This window comes from Corvus hawaiiensis, chromosome 2, assembly GCF_020740725.1.
Source record: "Corvus hawaiiensis isolate bCorHaw1 chromosome 2, bCorHaw1.pri.cur, whole genome shotgun sequence".
Taxonomy (NCBI): Eukaryota; Metazoa; Chordata; class Aves; order Passeriformes; family Corvidae; genus Corvus; species Corvus hawaiiensis.
In genome coordinates, this window is record NC_063214.1 from 122,339,897 (window position 1) to 122,357,857 (window position 17,961).

The 17,961-nt window shown below is 53.3% G+C and overlaps 2 protein-coding genes across 7 annotated transcripts in view; one reads left to right on the forward strand and one right to left on the reverse strand.

Annotated features, from left to right (window-relative positions):
• The window catches only part of GART (phosphoribosylglycinamide formyltransferase, phosphoribosylglycinamide synthetase, phosphoribosylaminoimidazole synthetase), a 35,512-nt gene extending 31,994 nt beyond the window's left edge, over positions 1-3,518 (forward strand). For all 4 annotated transcript variants that reach the window (XM_048292230.1, XM_048292248.1, XM_048292259.1 and 1 more), the window contains 2 exons: positions 970-1,085; positions 2,278-3,518. In XM_048292230.1, the coding sequence (XP_048148187.1) occupies positions 970-1,085; positions 2,278-2,460 (299 nt within the window). In that variant the 3' untranslated portion in view covers positions 2,461-3,518. The remainder of the gene's footprint in view (positions 1-969; positions 1,086-2,277) is intronic.
• LOC125320163 (trifunctional purine biosynthetic protein adenosine-3-like) overlaps positions 1-17,961 on the reverse strand; it is a 34,347-nt gene that overhangs the window by 6,517 nt on the left and 9,869 nt on the right. For 2 of the 3 annotated variants that reach the window (XM_048292203.1, XM_048292209.1), the window contains 12 exons: positions 15,519-15,750; positions 15,320-15,414; positions 14,480-14,589; positions 12,226-12,424; positions 11,146-11,397; positions 10,340-10,489; positions 9,088-9,294; positions 8,203-8,343; positions 7,775-7,905; positions 6,133-6,274; positions 5,376-5,491; positions 4,222-4,967 (listed from right to left, as the gene is read on the reverse strand). In XM_048292203.1, the coding sequence (XP_048148160.1) occupies positions 4,683-4,967; positions 5,376-5,491; positions 6,133-6,274; positions 7,775-7,905; positions 8,203-8,343; positions 9,088-9,294; positions 10,340-10,489; positions 11,146-11,397; positions 12,226-12,424; positions 14,480-14,589; positions 15,320-15,414; positions 15,519-15,750 (2,060 nt within the window). In that variant the 3' untranslated portion in view covers positions 4,222-4,682. Of the gene's footprint in view, positions 1-4,221; positions 4,968-5,375; positions 5,492-6,132; positions 6,275-7,774; positions 7,906-8,202; positions 8,344-9,087; positions 9,295-10,339; positions 10,490-11,145; positions 11,398-12,225; positions 12,425-14,479; positions 14,590-15,319; positions 15,415-15,518; positions 15,751-17,961 lie in introns of those variants that run through there. The other variant, XM_048292216.1, reaches the window with a different exon arrangement.

A 17,961-nucleotide genomic window follows, 5' to 3' on the forward strand; every position in this document is an offset into this window, starting at 1 on the left:
ACAGGTTAAAACAGAACCGAACAAACCCAAGCAGACAGGAAGCCACATCCCATTCTGATGGGAAATGGAGGCAGAAGAGCAGAGTGGTGTTTCCAGCCCACTGTCCCCGATACCTTTTGGGCTCAAGCAGCAGGGAGGGAGATGCTGATTCTCAAGAAGGGTTTTGTTGAGATTCAAAGTGTATCTGAGGCATTGCTGGAGGTCAGGGGGGACATTTGCCTCCTGTAACTTACCCGGCTCGCCAGTGCAGGGGAGGGCAGGGGGTCCCCGAGGTGCTGCCAGGAACAGAGGAGAGTAGAATGGAAATAACAGAACTACCTAAATAAAATAATAGTAATAGAAACCCTGCAGAGGAGCAGGCTCAGGGGGGACCTTGTGGCTCTGCACAAGTCCCTGACAGGAGGGGGCAGCTGGGGGGGTCGGGCTCTGCTGCCAGGGAACAGGGACAGGAGGAGAGGGGACGGCCTCAGGCTGGGCCAGGGCAGGCTCAGGGCGGACAGCAGCAGGAATTTCCCCATGGAAAGGGAGCTCAGGCCTTGGCAGGGGCTGCCCAGGGAGGTTTGGAGTGCCCATCCCTGGAGGTGTCCCAGGAAGGGCTGGAGGTGGCACTCAGTGCTCTGGGCTGGGGACAAGGTGGGCATCGGGCACAGCTGGGCCTGGCTGGGCTGGGAGGGCTTTTCCAGCCTCAGGGATCCTGGGATTCTGTGATCTAAAAAAGACAAGGTGCTGAGGGAAGGGACAGCTCCATCAGCCAATCAGTCATTATTAATCCCTGGGGAAATGTGTTTGCCATCAATTGTAGCTGCAGTCTCTGGTGTTTCAGACACTGCAGCACTTGGGGCTGGCTGCCGGTGTCTTCAAAACTTGTGAAAAATCTTATTCACAAATGGTTTTGCTCTTCTGCTGGTTATGGGACATGAACAGCCTGGTCAGTGCTGAAAGCCAATAACCTCCCTTGTGCTTTCCCAGGGAAAATCCTGAACATCCACCCGTCCCTGCTGCCGTCCTTCAAGGGAGCGAACGCGCACAAGCTGGTGCTGCAGGCCGGGGTCAGGGTCACGGGCTGCACCGTGCACTTCGTGGCTGTGAGTACCTGCTGCCCCTCCTGCAGCTCTGTGACCCTCCAGGGTTAACATTCCCACCTCCCTGGCTCTCTGCAATGCTTCCCTTTGAACATTTTCACCTCAGAGTCTGCTGGGGATGCCCTTGAACCCTCGTGTTTGATCACCTGCCCTCCTTTGTGCACTCAGAACCTTGTCTCTAGAAATGATAGAGATTTTATTGTGACAATGCAGTGCTTTAGCTTGCTGACTCTGGAGAAGGAATGGAAATGAATCATCTGTCCAGGAGCTTAAGCTTTCCCTAAGGGAACTTCTTCCCACTGCTGCCTTCCACCAACTGGAGTGGGGGAATAGTTCAAGTAAGGCCTTGGCTAAGCCAAAGTCTTTATCAAATACAGCCCCAGCTTCCTGGAGTTTACCCTACAACCTGCCTTGTTTCTGGCTTTTAAGAAAAAGGAAAAATAGAAACAAACAAACAAAACAACAACAACAAAAAAAACCCACTGGAAATGGCACAGGATTTGTTAAGGAGTGATCCAGTGTTTGTGGGAACAGAGAAAAACCTGAGAATTTATGTTGGTCAGACCCTGAGCAGAGAAAGGGCACAGATCTCTCAGCTTTAGAACCACATTTTTATCAGGCCAGGGATCATTGGTTCCCTTTTGGTCACTTCTCAGGGTTCAAAGGTCTCCTCTCCTCTGGCTCCCCTCTCCCTCTGCTGCTGGAATCTGTCTTCAGGATTTTTGCTTTCTCTTGGAAAAAGAGAGTGGAATTATTTTTCCAGATAGAAGGGAAAACTTAATTCTTCTTTCTACGCCATGACTTGGGGTTTCTCTGCGGCAGCTCCTGAGAAACAACCCCTGCCCAGCAGGGATCTGCCCCAGCAAGGTGCCAGGGAAGATCTGCTGGATCCCTGGCCCGGCTCTGTGCCAGGCCTGGGCTCACTCCCCCTCTGGACTGAATGTCCTCGTGCTGCCCAGCCCAGCCCCTCCTGCCCCTGGCTAACGGGGTTTTTGGAGCAGGATTGCTGCTCCCTGGTGTTCTGCCTCCCTCCTCTTTTCCTCTGCACCCTTCCCAGGCCAAGGTCAGTCCCAGCAGCTGCTCTGCCGCCTCCCACCAGCCCAAATCCCAGTTCCCTGTAACCCCACGATCCCCGAGGCATCCCGGGGGCCCTTCCCTGCTGTGCCACCCCCACCTCTGTTTGTTGCCGTTGCAGGAGGAGGTGGATGCCGGGGCCATCATCTTCCAGGAGGCGGTGCCGGTGAAGGTGGGGGACACGGAGGCCACGCTGGCGGAGCGGGTGAAGGAGGCCGAGCACAGGGCCTTCCCCGCCGCCCTGCAGCTCGTGGCCAGCGGCGCCGTGCGCGTGGGCGAGGCGGGCAAGATCTACTGGAAATAGGGCCCAGTGGCCAGGGCCGGCCTGCACGGGGCAGCCAGGGCGGGCACAGGCCGGGCACAGGCTGCTCCCTCCACCTGCCTTGTCCTGCTCTCGCTCACAGGGTTAAAGATTCAAATCCCAGCAAAGCCACCAGTGGGAATTGTGGGGCCGTTCCCAGAGGGTGCAGCACTGGCTCCTGTAAGTGCTTCCTAATTTGAATCACTTCCTTGGCCAACATTTCGGTTCTCCATCGCTTCCCCAACAACACAAATCCAGCCAGGTGCTGCCAGAGAACCTGAGCAGCCCCGGGATGGACTCGAGGCCATCAGGGCTGTTCCCTATCAGAGCCTCAGCCTGGAATGGGGACCCTCCTTGTGCTGGGCAGTGTTGCTGAGGGAAACTACAATGGAAGAGACAGACAAAGGCAGAATCCTCCACTCTGAAAACCTCATCAAACCAGGACAAACTGGCCTCCCACAACACCAATTATTGGATTTTTTTCCATTTGCTTCCTGGTTTGATGGTGGTAGATCTTGTCTGGCCCACACCCCTCACACACCCTGGCATTTCCAACCCTGAAACCTGCTGTTCATCAGATGCCGGCAGGATTCAGTGTCTGCTGCCCCTTTTTCCCTCAGCATTCCCATGAATTCCCCTCAGATTTGGGTTTTTATTTTTTTACGTGAGCAGAAAGACCTGACACAAAACACATCCTTGGCTTGTGAAGCATTCCTCAGGAATTCTGAAGTGCCTTTATTCTTGGAACAGTGTTTTCACCTGGAATAACACTGAGGGACACCCAGGAATTATGAACATTTGGAAAACAATTGGGGTTTTTGTGCAGCTCAACACTTGTGGTTTTCTTTTAATATTTTGGTGTAGTTATGAAACCTTTGACTGTTCTTACTAAAAGGATCAGGTTTCCCACACAGGAAGCAGATGAGGTGGTTTAGAGGTCCCCTTTAACACAGAGAAAGCTGATTTTATTCTGGGCTCTGATGTTCTGATGGTACTCCCATGTTGGCATAACCTCCTTTGGGATTTGAAATAAAGCCTAATAAAGTTTAAAAAAAATTCAATCTACAGCTATTTTCTTGGAATTGCTTTCCCAGGGCTCTGGGGGGAGGAGGAAAGGGGCTGTACACAGTGTGGGGCAGGGGGGAGGTCACACAGCTCCAGCCAGGGAAGGCAGAGGAAATAAAGACTTGGACGGGTGAAATCAGTGCCTGTGCAGGGACTCAATATCACATTATTGATCAGAGCAGTTGGATCACTGCCAGAGAGGCCAACAGAGGGAGATCTGTCCCAAACCCAACATCCCACTCCATCAGAGGTACTTTGGTCCAGACTCTGATATTTTGTCATGTGAGGCTGATGTGAAATGGGATTTCACAGAGTCACACGAGTTTGGGTTGGGAGGGACCTTAAAGCCCATCCAGTGCCACCCCTGCCATGGCAGGGACACCTCCCACTGTCCCAGGCTGCTCCCAGCCCCAATGTCCAGCCTGGCCTTGGGCACTGCCAGGGATCCAGGGGCAGCCCCAGCTGCTCTGGGCACCCTGTGCCAGGGCCTGCCCACCCTGCCAGGGAACAATTCCTGCCCAATCTCCCATCCAGCCCTGCCCTCTGGCACTGGGAAGCCATTCCCTGGCTCCTGGCCCTCCATGCCTTGTCCCCAGTCCCTCTCCAGCTCTCCTGGAGCCCCTTTAGGCCCTGCAAGGGGCTCTGAGCTCTCCCTGGAGCCTTCTCCTCTCCAGGTGAGCATCCCCAGCTCTCCCAGCCTGGCTCCAGAGCAGAGGGACTCCAGCTCTGGAGCAGCTCCGGGGGCTCTCTGGACTCTCTCCAGCAGCTCCAGGACTTTGTTGTCCCACTCTTGCAGCAGCAGGTCCTGGTTGGGGTTGCTCTGGGAAGCTCCCAGTGCTCTGCCACAGAAATGGATCCCTTGGAAGAATGAATTCCCCTCGGAAGCACCAGACCAGTTTTACAGCTCGAGCCCCCTCCTTGTAACACATTTTCTCCTTTCCAGGTTCAAAACCAGAACAAAGCAATTCCAAATCTGAAAAGCCAGCCTGGCTCCCACCATGATTTTTCCAAAGGGCTGTAACAAAAGCTGTGAGCTCAGGGAAAAGGACGGGAAGGGAAACTTGGGATACTGAGACATCAAAGAGAAGCACAGGGAGGAAGGAGGGAGGAGGAGGGAGGAAGGAGGGAGCAGGAGGGAAGATGAGCAGCGCCGCAGCCCCTCAAGGACCTGCCCACAGCCCCCCGTGTTCCGGAGGCTCCGGAGCCGCGGCCGAGGACGAGCCGTGTCCCTGCTCCTCTTGAGGGCTCAGCCTTTGGCTCTCCCGCCTCCAGCAGGTTGCCCCACGGGCTCCGAGCCGCACGGCGCCGCTGGCCACGAGCTGCAGGCCCAGGGGGAAGGCCCTGAGCTCGGCCTCCCGCAGCCGCTCCGCCAGCGCGGCCTCCGTGTCCCCCGGCCGCGGCGGCACCGGCTCCCGGTGGATCACGGCCCTGGCGCCCGGCTCCTCCTGCGGGGGGACCGAGGGGCTCAGGGGAACGGCTCGGGACGGCTCTGGGCGCTGTGGGTGGAGCACAGGGCCGGGGGAGGGCAGGGGGCTCGAGGGACAGCCAGAGAGGGGACGCCTCCATGAGGGACAGCTCCAGGAGCTCAGGGGCACCGCGGGAGGAGAGCGGGGCTGGCGCATTCTGGGAGGAGGAGAAATGGGAATAAACCACCCCAAAATGCAAGGGAAGAAGGCGGGACCTCAAGCAAGCCCAAATGCAACCCCAAATCTTCCTGGGTTTTACTGGTAACAATCCCAAGATTCCCATTCATTCCTGTTACCTCTGCCTGTTTCTGCCCTCAGAAGGAAAAGAAAAAAAGCAAATTCCTAACTTCCAAATTTTCCTAACTTCCCAGTTCTGAGGCCACTCACCAGGACGAAATGCACAGTGCAGCCTGAGACTTTGAATCCACTTTCCAGGGGCTCCTGATGGGCATTTCCATCCTTGATGCGTGGGAAAAGTGATGGAGAAGCATTCAAAATTTTCCCTGGGCATCAGTGTGAGAGGAGAAAAAGAAATTGATAATCTGAACTGAATTTCCTTAAAATAAAATGAGATTAGATCATCACTCGAAGCCCTGAGCAGCGCTGCTCTGATATGAGGGAATTCTGCTCTTCCAGGAGCACAGGTGCAGCAGCATTCCCAAAGGAGCCTGTCACTCCTGAGCAAGGCCTCAGGAGCTGGCACTCACTGCTCACCCCTCGCTCACTTGGGGCACACATGGAGCTGTGTCAGGGTGTGCAGGGCACCACAGGAGGGAGGGGAATGGAGGAATCCACCTCTCTCCCATTTTTCTCTGAGTGGGAACAGCAGGAGGTGAGTTCAGCAGGACTCCCCAGCACAGCTCCCTGGCAAAGGATGGGATCAAACTCCGTCCCTGGGCAAGGCACAGACCCACCCCACACCCCCATTTTGCCCCTCTCTCACTGCTGAGGCAGCAGAAGGGGCTCCTCTGGCAATCCTCAGGCAGAATCCCAACACAGTCCCACTGCAGAGGAAATGGGAGCACAGGGCAGCAGTGCCAGCAGGGCTAAGGGATTTAACCAAAGGACAAAGAGCTCTGACAGTGGAATCCTGGGGAGACCAACCACCCCTGGTTCGGTTTCTCTTTTACATTTCATTCCTTACCTTTCCATTTTCGGAGAAAAGGGCTGGACAAAACCCTCATGAATCCTGACAGACAAATCAGCTCCACAGAGAATTCCTCCAGGACTCGGTCAATGGTGCTGTCGAATTCCGAGCGGCTCCCGTACAGTTTGTGATCAATCACCTGGAACAGTGAAACAAAAGCCACCTCAAGGAAACAACTCAGTGGGATTGAGAGCAGCTGCTTGGGCAACAAAGAGAAACAAACTGGATTCAATCCAGTCCACTCTGTGATTTGAAAGGAGGGTGTAGTCAGGTGGGGCCGGTGTTTTCTGCCATGTCCCAAGTGAAAGGGCGAGAGGAAATGGCTCTAAATTGCACAAGGGGAGGTTCAGATTGGAGATTAGAAATCATTTTTCCCTTTTAAGAGTGGTCAGGCATTGGAATGAGTTGCCCGGGGAGGTGGTGGAGTCAACTGGCCAGACCCTCTGGGTGAGAGGAGGAGGAGCTCCTTTATTTCTACCCCACCTCTCATTCTCAGCCCCCAGGTGAGTGCTGATCCCTGACTCTCCTGAGGGCCTTCAAACAAGGGGCTCACAAAGTCTCTGTGAAAGTGTGACTGAAGTTTGAGATCACTTTTTTTTTTAACAATGAGTCAGAAAAATGTCACGTGAATCCAGCTCAGGGGCTGAAGAAGCTGCTGAACCCTTCCCATGCAGGGACAGCCGCTAGCAGGGTTTATTCCCATCTGTGCACAGCTGTAAAAACAGCTGCTCAAACCCACTCGATGGCAGAAGGGGGAGTTCCTGCATTTGCCATCCCAAGTCATGGAGTGTTCTCAGACAGTGCTGATGGTCCTTGCCAGGGGATTTTATGGAACAAACCAGGACAAATTCCTCTCCCAAGGAGCTGCTCTGTGGCCCACTGGCAGAAGAAAAGACTTGTGTGATGTCACTGAAAGGGACTGGGCACAATGTGAGACACAGGTTTTCATCCTGGAGAAGAGAAGGCTTTGGGAGACCTGAGAGCCCCTTGCAGGGCCTAAAGGGGCTCCAGGAGAGCTGCAGAGGGACTGGGGACAAGGGCTGGAGGGACAGGACACAGGGAATGGCTTCCCAGTGCCAGAGGGCAGGGCTGGATGGGAGATTGGGCAGGAATTGTTCCCTGGGAGGGTGGGCAGGCCCTGGCACAGGGTGCCCAGAGCAGCTGGGGCTGCCCCTGGATCCCTGGCAGTGCCCAAGGCCAGGCTGGACATTGGGGCTTGGAGCAGCCTGGCACAGTGGGAGGTGTCCCTGCCATGGCAGGGGTGGCACTGGATGGGCTTTGGGGTCCCTCCCAACCCAATCCCTTCTGGGATTCTGTGATTCTAAGGAGGGGTAAATCCAGGAGACAACACATTTCTGTGCTTTGCAGAACCTGAAGTTTGACTAATTTCAGCCAAAGCTTGAGGCTCGTGGGCTGCAGTCTCAGACCCAAACCATCCATTTAAATCCCTTCCCTGGGATGTAGCACTCACTGCTGAGCTGGGAAAGGCTCCCAGAGCCCAGTGGGGACTCCCAGCTCTGCGCTCCATCCACGGGGAAAACTTCACACTGAAGTGAAACCTCAGTGCTCAGCAAGCATTTCCTGACCATCCACGGGCTCAGCAGCAGGGAATAAAAAGGAGAAGGGAATGTATCCTTACCCTGGTGGGAATTCCAGCCCGGGCTGCACTCCGTAGCTCCTCCACTCCAGATTTGTTGGAGATGACCAGGACCAGCTGGGCACAGCTGCCCGGCTCCCTGGCAGAGCTGATGAGCGCAGGCAGGGTCGTGCCTCCAGCAGGGAGAGAGCAAAGGTTGGGGGACAGATGAGCACCCACGGCCCTGGGAGGGGCTCTCAGCTGCTGCTCTAACAAGGATCTGCTGGTCCACAATCAGGACTGAGGGGTGGGGACACTGATAAAGCTCAGGTTTTAAGCAATGCAACACAACCCCTTGACTTGCAGTCAGAGTGACACCCTGGACTTTGAAGGTCCAGAGACTCTACTGAAAGAAAGGCCAGGTGGACACACCTGAATCCAGCCTCTCCTGTGTAAGGACATTCTCTGTGCCAGGACAAGTGACAGCTCACCTGTTCCAGAGACAAGAACTGCCACTTTCACCTTTCTCTTTCTGGGCTGGGGCTGGCTCTCGGCAGTGGTGTCGTTCAGCAGCTGCTGGGGGCTGCTCAGCTGCAGGGCCTCTGCAAGATTCTCCACTTCAATGTGAGAACCTGTTCCAAACACATGAGGAAAGTGTTAGATTTTACCTTTCCTTCTAAACTGACTTCGTATAGTTCATTAATAATGTTTCAATGACAGGAAAATGCATCAGCAATGAATTTATGTCAGCAGTGATGGAGCTCCAAAGGGATTCCCTGCTGGAACACCCCAACCTGCAGGAGTTGTGCTCATCTCTTGTGTTACCCACTCACAGAGTTGTTCACAGAGGCCTTCTCAAGGATTAGTCCCATCTTTTATACCTCTCATGTTGCAAGAGGACACTAAAAACGGTGCTGATGGAGCTGAGGTGACATTTTGGCTGCCCAAACTGTTGGGTTTCCAGAGGGATTTTGGTTCATGTCCTGCTGGATGTCCATCAGTGACACACCAGGATTCAGACTGACCATCATCACACACGACTGTACAAAGCTGTGGCCTACCCTCAACCTTCACATGGATCTGTGGGAGCTGGGGAGGGGCTGGACAGGAGGGGAGTTGATCTCCATGAGTGTGGTAAAATATCCACTGATGTTTGGGACAGTCAGCACAGGAATATCCTGAAGCCTCAGGGAGGGGGAAGAGGTTATCCAGGTGCTGCCACCCTGAAACAAGAACTCACTGCTCATTTATTTAGTCCTGAAACGTTGATGTGGAGGTGTCCAGTAGCCTCCAGCCTAGTGAAACAACAGGGAAATGGTGTGAACTGCACAACAGGAACAGGGAGTCTGTTCAGTCCCACGAGGACACCTGCTCACCTGTGTGACAAGGGGCAACCACCTTCCCAATCAGCCAGGCCTCCTGCTGCCTCTGGATGTCCTGGAGAACGTGCTGGGCCAGGTCCTTCTGCACAACCAAGACGGCCCCGATCCCACAAGGAAAGGTCTGAGCCATCTCCTCTGCAGAGAGGTTCCCCTCCTTGTAGAGCCAGCAAAAGATTTCAGGGATCTTCCAGCTGAGAGCATCTGGACAAGTTTGAAATTTGTGTGTGGGCAGCGCAAATGTTTGTTATTACTTTTTATTTATTATCTGCAGTGACAGTGGTGTGTTACAAGAGCTGATAGAACCCAGTTCTTGCTGTTACAAAATCCCAGGATCCCTGAGGCTGGAAAAGCCCTCCCAGCCCAGCCAGGCCCAGCTGTGCCCCATGCCCACCTTGTCCCCAGCCCAGAGCACTGAGTGCCACCTCCAGCCCTTCCTGGGACACCTCCAGGGATGGGCACTCCAAACCTCCCTGGGCAGCTCTTTCCAAGGCCTGACCTCCCTTTCCATGAAGAAATTGCTCCTGGTGTCCAACCTGAATGGTTTGGGTTGGAAGGGACCTTAAAGCCCATCTCAATCCACTCTCTGCCATGGGCAGGGACACCTTCCACTATCCCAGGTTACTCCAAACCCTGTCCAACCTGGCCTTGGAAATTTCCTTCTTTCCTTTCCAATTTCATTCTAGAGAAATACAGCCCAACACACACACACACCCCCCTTCCTTCCCCGCTTCCCCCCTTCCCATCCCCACTCTATTTTTAGACTCACATGAACATGATTTTCTTTACTATTTCGAATTTCTGAATTCTTTGCCCAATTTTGGCTTCATCAGAAAAAAGTTCTCCCTTGCTCACAGATGTCAGATGTTGTGGGGAAGCTACCAAGAAAGTGCATTAAATGTGTCTATGTGGAGCAAACCATGCAAATTAATTCTCCCACCAAGCCTCACTGTTTAGGACAAAAGGTGTTGGAGAAGACTGTGTGCTCCTCATGACACCTCTCCATACAAAACATCTTGACCAGAGTTGTGCTGCCCTTAAACTCCTCTGGAATTTCCCTTTTTCTGTGAAGAGTGCTGCTCATGGCTTGGAACAGGAATGGTTTTGGCAGCCCCTTGGAAAGCACCACTCGGGGCCGTTCAGTCTCCAAGTCTGCAGGGACACTTCTGAGGATTCCACAGCTAAAGCTGAAAGGCCAAGGCCGTGCTGTGCCTGAGCTTTGTCACACAGGAAGCCCTCAGGCACTTACCCAGGATGGCGCTGACGTGCTCGGGCAGGACCCTGGAGATGCCCCCCAGGAGCCCCTCAGCTGTGGGGGCAAAGCCCTTCACGTGCCCCGAGCGAAGGACGGGCAGCAGAGCTGGGCTGAACATCTTCCCTGGGGTCAGCAAAACATCTCCTGCAAACAACAGTGTCAGCTTAGTGCTTCTGTTTAAAACCTCTTGAGAGGTTTAGAATCAAAAAATCCCAGAATGGGTCGGGAGGGACCCCAAAGCCCATCCAGTGCCACCCCTGCCATGGCAGGGACACCTCCCACTGTGCCAGGCTGCTCCAAGGCCCAATGTCCAGCCTGGCCTTGGGCACTGCCAGGGATCCAGGGGCAGCCCCAGCTGCTCTGGGCACCCTGTGCCAGGGCCTGCCCACCCTGCCAGGGAACAATTCCTGCCCAATATCCAGCCTAAATTCTCCCTCTTTCAGTTCGTACCCATTACTCTTGGTCCTGTCCCTCCATCCCCTATTCCCAAGTCCCTCTCCAGGTCTCTTGGAGCCCCTTTGGGCCCTGCAAGGAGCTCTGAGGTTTCCCTGGAGCCTTCCCTTCTCCAGGCTGAATTCAATGAATTTGTCTCAAAGGTGGGGTGTTTTGTGGGAATGCTTCCCTGAACAGGTTCTCTCCCAGTCCTTGTAGCAGGCCTTGGGAAGGAGGCAGAAGTGCTGCCCACTCTCCCAGAGCAGTGGACACCAGCCCTGCCCAAAAGACCGATTAACCCAGGCTGATGGGCACAGCCCTTGGCAGCCCCTGGCCATGTGAATCCCTTGGGAAGAAGGATACCACACCCAGAGTGGTGTCCCCGCAGCTGCCCGGGGCTGGCGAGGAGCAGTGCAGGGAGGACGCCAGGAGGATCTTGCGCACGACGCCGAAGCCGCGGCCGGGGATGCCGGGAGAGCCCAGGCCGAGCAGCACATCGCCCTCGTCAGCCCTCTGCAGCCCCAGCAGCCGCTGGCCTCGCTCCACCGCTCCCACCACGAACCCGGCCAGGTCACAGTGCCCAGAGGGACACGGGGCCGCCACTTCTGTCACCTCCCCACCTACGGGGGAGAGAGGGGTCAGCACCTCCTGCAGTGGGGTTTGTGTTCATTTTAGTCACAGAATGCCAGGATGGTTTGGGTTGGAAGGACCTTAAAGCCCATCCCATTCCCACCCCTGCCATGGCAGGGACACCTCCCACTGTCCCAGGCTGCTCTAAGCCCCAATGTCCAGCCTGGCCTTGGGCACTGCCAGGGATCCAGGGGCAGCCCCAGCTGCTCTGGGCACCCTGTGCCAGGGCCTGCCCACCCTCCCAGGGAACAATTCCTGCCCAATCTCCCATCCAGCCCTGCCCTCCCCCAGCTCAAAGCCATTATTGTAACACAATTTTAAATTTATGGCATCTTCTAAAGTGAACAGCTTATGCAGCGACACACAGCCTAAGAACTTTCAGATCTCTTTTTAAAATCCTTCTTGGTTTCTTACTTCACCTCAAGACTCCAACAAACCAAAGCTTCATGAAAGAAGAACCGTTTTTATGATTATTATTTCTGGTACTCGTGTGGCACCTCCCTGCTAGGACTGAGTGTAGAGGATGGAAGAAAACATTAATGTTGAAGAGTGTCAGGCTGCCAGCTCTGTTCTCCTTTGTTCAGGGATAAAGAAGGAAGAACAAGGATCCAAATGCACAAATACTAAACCCCTTCTTCCTGTGCTGACCCATTTTACAGACAAGGAAGAATTTAAGCACAAATTCTCAACTGTTTTTTCCACCAAACAGAAACCAACAATTCCAGGGCCACATTCTGCCTCTGCCTCTCAAGTCCATTTCTCTGGTGATAAATTCAACATCAGAACCTTCAAATCCCAGAGGAGAGGAGTGTCCATACCCAGGAAAGCACACCCTGCACTCCTGCAAGCCTCAGCTATTCCTTCTTTTATTGTTTCCATCACTTCAGCATCGAGTTTGCCACAGGCCAAATGGCTGAGGAAGAAGAGGGGCTCAGCTCCCTGAGCCAGGAGGTCGTTGACACACAGGGCCACCAGGTCCTGCCCGATGGTGTCGTGTCTTTTACAGACCTGGGCAACCTGCAAAACATGGTGGGAATGAGAAACAGGCAGAACTCAGTTAGTAATCACTGAAATCAGCAGAAACCTTCTTTTCTCTGAAAGGAATCACTACAGGACTTTCATGGAGGACAGAACCTGGTGCATTACCTGGTTTAAAGGAAGAGAAAATAGCTCATTTTCTTACAGAGCAGGGAAAAAAACCAGAAAAATCTATTTTGCCTTTATCTTGGAACATTAGTTCAAATTCCAGCTACAGCTACCCACAAAGTGTAATTTTGGGTGGGTTTTTTTGTTTACTGTTTGGAATATCATCATGGAATTCCAGACTGGATTGGGCTGGTAAGTACCTTAAAGCCCATCCAGTGCCACCCCTGCCATGGCAGGGACACCTCCCACTGTCCCAGGCTGCTCCCAGCCCCAGTGTCCAGCCTGGCCTTGGGCACTGCCAGGGATCCAGGGGCAGCCCCAGCTGCTCTGGGCACCCTGTGCCAGGGCCTGCCCACCCTGCCAGGGAACAATTCCTGCCCAATCTCCCATCCAGCCCTGCCCTCTGGCACTGGGAAGCCATTCCCTGGCTCCTGGCCCTCCATGCCTTGTCCCCAGTCCCTCTGCAGCTCTCCTGGAGCCCCTTTAGGCCCTGGAAGGTCTTTAATAAAGCACAAACAGTTCCCTCAGAGAAGTTGCTGTTTGGTTTTAGAAGAAGTCCTCAAGGTGTCTGCATTTCACAAGTAGTGAAACCTGGTGTTGTGGCTTCCATAAAGTGCTGACATTTCCAGCTCTCAGGGATACCCTGGAGCATCCTGCTCAGCTCACGGGGCTGCAGAGGGACAAAGATTGCACACAGATCACAGAATTATAAAATCATAGAATTATTTAGGGTGCAAAAGACCTTGAAGATCATCAATGAATAAATTTTCAAGGAGGTACCTTTTAGTGACACAGTTCCACCTGTGCAGAAAAGCCCAGGACAGAGGGATGGGCGAGGGGAAAACGTGGATAAATATCACTGGATTCCAAATGATGAGGGAGCAGCACCCAAACAAAGTCTGGGCTTGGATTCCTGATTGATTTCCCTGGCTGCTGGATTTAGGAGAGCTATGGAAATGGGCATCCCATGGTCTTTGCTGCACGACAGCACCTCCCTCCCACTGCTCCAGGAACAATCCGAGCAGGCATCAGCCAGCTTTGCCTTGGCCAAGGAAGAACCTTGGGAACAGTCTGTGGAAACACAGTTGGGAATGTCTGTGTGCCAAGCAGGTGGAACAAAGACTCACAAGGGCCAGCACCAATCACTTTTTCCTGCACAGAGGTGTCCCAGGATGTAAGACTGCAAAAGACCTTTGGAATGACTCTGCTCAGTCTCCTGCTGTTTGTTATTCTGGCATTAAAGGCAGAAACCATTTGAAACAAGGGATATTGCTGTGCTTGACAGTGAAAGGAGCTTCAGATCTCCACTCTCCTGATGGCTGAAAACCTCCTGATTTAATATATAAATAAATCCCCGGGTCAGCTTATCCTGATTTGATACATAGATATATCCCTGGCTCCATTTATTCTAATTCAGTACATAAATGTAATTCCTAATTCAGCTTATCCTGTGTGTTCTTGGCTAATTAAAATTCTTTATCTCTTGGCTTCTGTTCCCCTTTAATGTTTATTTTTTCCATCCTTCCTTTCCCCAGTGCTCTGACAGAGGTACCTGTGCTCCTTCTCTCTGTAATTTATTAGGCTGAGTCTGCCAGTTCTCATTTCAACACCTCCCTGTGCTCCTCCACACAGATCTTTCTCAAAGCCAATGGACCCTCTATTGTATAGCAGAAATTCTGGGGTTTAGTGCCTCAAGTGTTCAGCTAAATTCTTGGTTTATTATCATTTCATCCCAAAATATCCACATTCTCAACACACCATGCCCGGACCTTGCACAAATTACCATTTACAAAGTTCAGGTGTCCATTGCAGTGGACTCAGGAGTGTTTGTAGAGCTCAGGAGGGTGCAGGTGGTGGGACTGGCTGTGGCACTGAAACAGCCCTGGCAGGTGACATCAGCTTTGCTGCAGTGGGGCTGCCAATTACCTGCAGTTTGGGTCCAAGGCTCTTGGTCTGGGACACCAGGATGGGATCATCGTAACCAGATGCCTTCAGGTCAAAGAAAGCAGCAAAGCCTCCTCCTTCTGATCGACTTCCTGCCAAGTACAAACATGGCAAGGATCGGATTTATGGGAAATAAAAAGACCCAAAAACTCTCACCAAGACAAGAACTGTAAATTATCACAGAATCCCAGAATCCCTGAGGCTGGAAAAGCCCTCCCAGCCCAGCCAGGCCCAGCTGTGCCCCATGCCCACCTTGTCCCCAGCCCAGAGCACTGAGTGCCACCTCCAGCCCTTCCTGGGACACCTCCAGGGATGGGCACTCCAAACCTCCCTGGGCAGCCCCTGCCAAGGCCTGAGCTCCCTTTCCATGGGGAAATTCCTGCTGCTGTCCACCCTGAGCCTCCCCTGGCCCAGCCTGAGGCCGTTCCCTCTCCTCCTGTCCCTGTTCCCTGGCAGCAGAGCCCGACCCCCCCGGCTGCCCCCTCCTGTCAGGGACTTGTGCAGAGCCACAAGGTCCCCCCTGAGCCTGCTCCTCTGCAGGGTTTCTATTACTAATATTGTATTTATTTATTTATTTATGGTATTCCCATTATATTCCTCTCCATTCTGCACCTCTAGGAAGCACAATCACCTCCATGGCAAGGCAGGCATTTCTTAATTAACCATAAGAAGAGTGACAAGAAAGAAATGAATTTTCTTTCTTTGTGCTGATCCCAGCCCAGTTTCCCAAGCTCAGTTTTAATACCACAAGAGCATTGCACACCTCTCAGGGAGAAAAGAACCAATATTCTGAGGGGACTCCCAGATTCTTCCCAGTCCTACCTGCCCTGGTGCCTTTCACAGCTGATGTTGGTGGCAGATGACTCAAAGTGTCCCTGGTTACAGCTCCCACGTGTCTGTCCTTGTACATCAGGGCCCTGTGGGGAGGGAAGGACGTGCTGGCAGCAGCAGTGACCCATCAGAGATGGCCCAGATGTGAGGGGCAGGAAGGAACATCTGACCTGGCCCCGTGCTCACGTACAGGGGCCGTTGGAGCAGCCGCAGGCCCCGGTGCCCGATGTCCCTCCTGAACGTGGCCCCCTGGAAGTGGATGGTGGCCACGCCCCTGTTGGCTTCTCCCAGAGCTTCCATCAGGTCCTGCTTGACAGCAGTGACGGACAGGACTCTGCCACCACTGGTCACCACCCTGCCATCCTTCAGCGCTGTGCCCCCATGGAACACCTGCAGCCCCAACTCCTTGGCTTGCAGAAGCCCTGCAAAAACAAAAGGAATCCTCTGGGGATTTTGAATCACATTCTCTGCTGACAATCACAGAATCAAGGTGGGCAGAGCCCTTCAGGATCACCCAGTGCCACCCCAGCAGCACCAGCAGCACCCCAAAGCCTGTCCCCAAGGGCCACATCCAGACTCCTCCTGAGCACTCCCAGAGACAGTGACTCCAGCACTCCCTGGGCAGCTCATCCCAAGGCCTCACCACTCTGGCAGGGAAAAATTGTTTCCAATCTCCAACCTGAGCCTCCCCTGGTGCCATTTGAGGCCATTTCCTCTCCTCCTTTCCCTTGGCACACGGCAGCAGAGCCCGACCCCCCCTCACTGCCCCTCCTGGCAGGGACTTGTGGGGAGCAGTGAGGTCCCCCCTGAGCCTCCTCTGCTCCAGCCTGAGCCCCTCATCTCCCTCAGGTGCTCCTCCTAGGATGGTTTTTCCAGATCCTTCCCCAGCTCCAGTCCCTTGTGTGGATAAAACACTGAATATTGAAGTCCTTTTATCAGGCAAGGGAGAAAAAGAATAAAGGTTCCCAACTTCCTTTCTTCTGAGAAACAGCATCACCAGTGAAGGGCAACCCACTGCACTGGCCCCAGGAATCCCCTTCTGAGCCATCCAGTAAAACATCATGAAATTCCAGACTGGATAGGGCTGTAAAGTACCTTAAAGCCCATCCAGTGCCAGCCCTGCCATGGCAGGGACACCTCCCACTGTCCCAGGCTGCTCCCAGCCCCAATGTCCAGCCTGGCCTTGGGCACTGCCAGGGATCCAGGGGCAGCCCCAGCTGCTCTGGGCACCCTGTGCCAGGGCCTGCCCACCCTCGCAGGGAACAATTCCTGCCCAATCTCCCATCCAGCCCTGCCCTCTGGCACTGGGAAGCCATTCCCTGGCTCCTGGCCCTCCATGCCTTGGGAATTGTCTCTCTCCAGCTTTCCTGCAGCTCCTTCAGGCCCTGCAAGGCCACACTGAGCTCAGCCCAAAGCTTCTCCTCTCCAGGCTGAACAATCCCAGCTCTGGCAGCCTTTCCTCCCAGCAGAGCTGCTCCATCCCTCTGCTCATCCTGGTGCCTCCTCTGGCCTCTCTCCTACATGTCCATGGATCTGGGGCAGCCCAAACATAAACAAAGAAATCACACAGGAACAGAAATAAGGGATCCAGAAGCCACCAGAGGACATATCCCTACCCTGTGCCAGGAAAGCTGTGCTCTCTCTGGGAACTGGGAATAATTTGTGCAGGGCTTTCCTACAGGAAATCACAATCCACAGCCATTTCCTGTCTGGATTCTCCCCTCTCCCTAACATTAAACCATCAATGCTGATGTTACCTCAGCACTCCCCCACTATTCCCTCCTGCCCACTCAACACCATTCCCTACAAACACCTGGAGCTGGTACCCCACAAACACTCACAGGTCTGACACAGGGAAGCAAAACTGTTCAGGGTTTTGGGGTTTTTTTTAGATTCCTGTTTGGAGGGGAGGATAAGGGAAGAGGAGGAACTGCTGCCACCACCTGGGAAAATGAAGACCAAGCAGAGTTTTCTCCTTGCCACGGGCTCAAGGGATTCTGATATATCCAATACCCAAATGGATATTGATATCTAAATGAATGTTGAATGCCTGTATGAATCCTGAATATCTATGTCTAAAATCTAAGTTAATATTGAATACCTATATGAATATTGACCACCTATATCTAATATCTGAGTTAATATTGAACACCTATATCTAATATCTAAGTTAATCTTGAATACCTATATGAATATTGAATATCTAGCTCTAAAATCTAAGTTAATATTGAATACCTATATGAATATTGAATATCTATCTCTAATATATAAGTTAATATTGAATACCTATATGAATATTGAACACCTATATCTAATATCTGAGTTAATATTGAACACCTACATCTAATATCTAAGTTAATCTTGAATACCTATATGAATATTGAACACCTATATCTAGTATCTAAGTTAATCTTGAATACCTGTGTGAATACCGAATATCCCTGTGCCCACCTTCCCCAGCCCCTGGGGCCCTGTGAGGAAGGTGCCCCACTCTGGTGATCCCAGGGCAGATGGAGGAGGCTGCAGCGCTCCTGTTTCAAAGGTCACAGCCCCTCAGGTCCCACCCTGTCCCTCAGGTCGGGCTCTGGCTGAGTACACGTGGCCTCCTGGCCCCAGGCAGGAAAGGCAGGCTG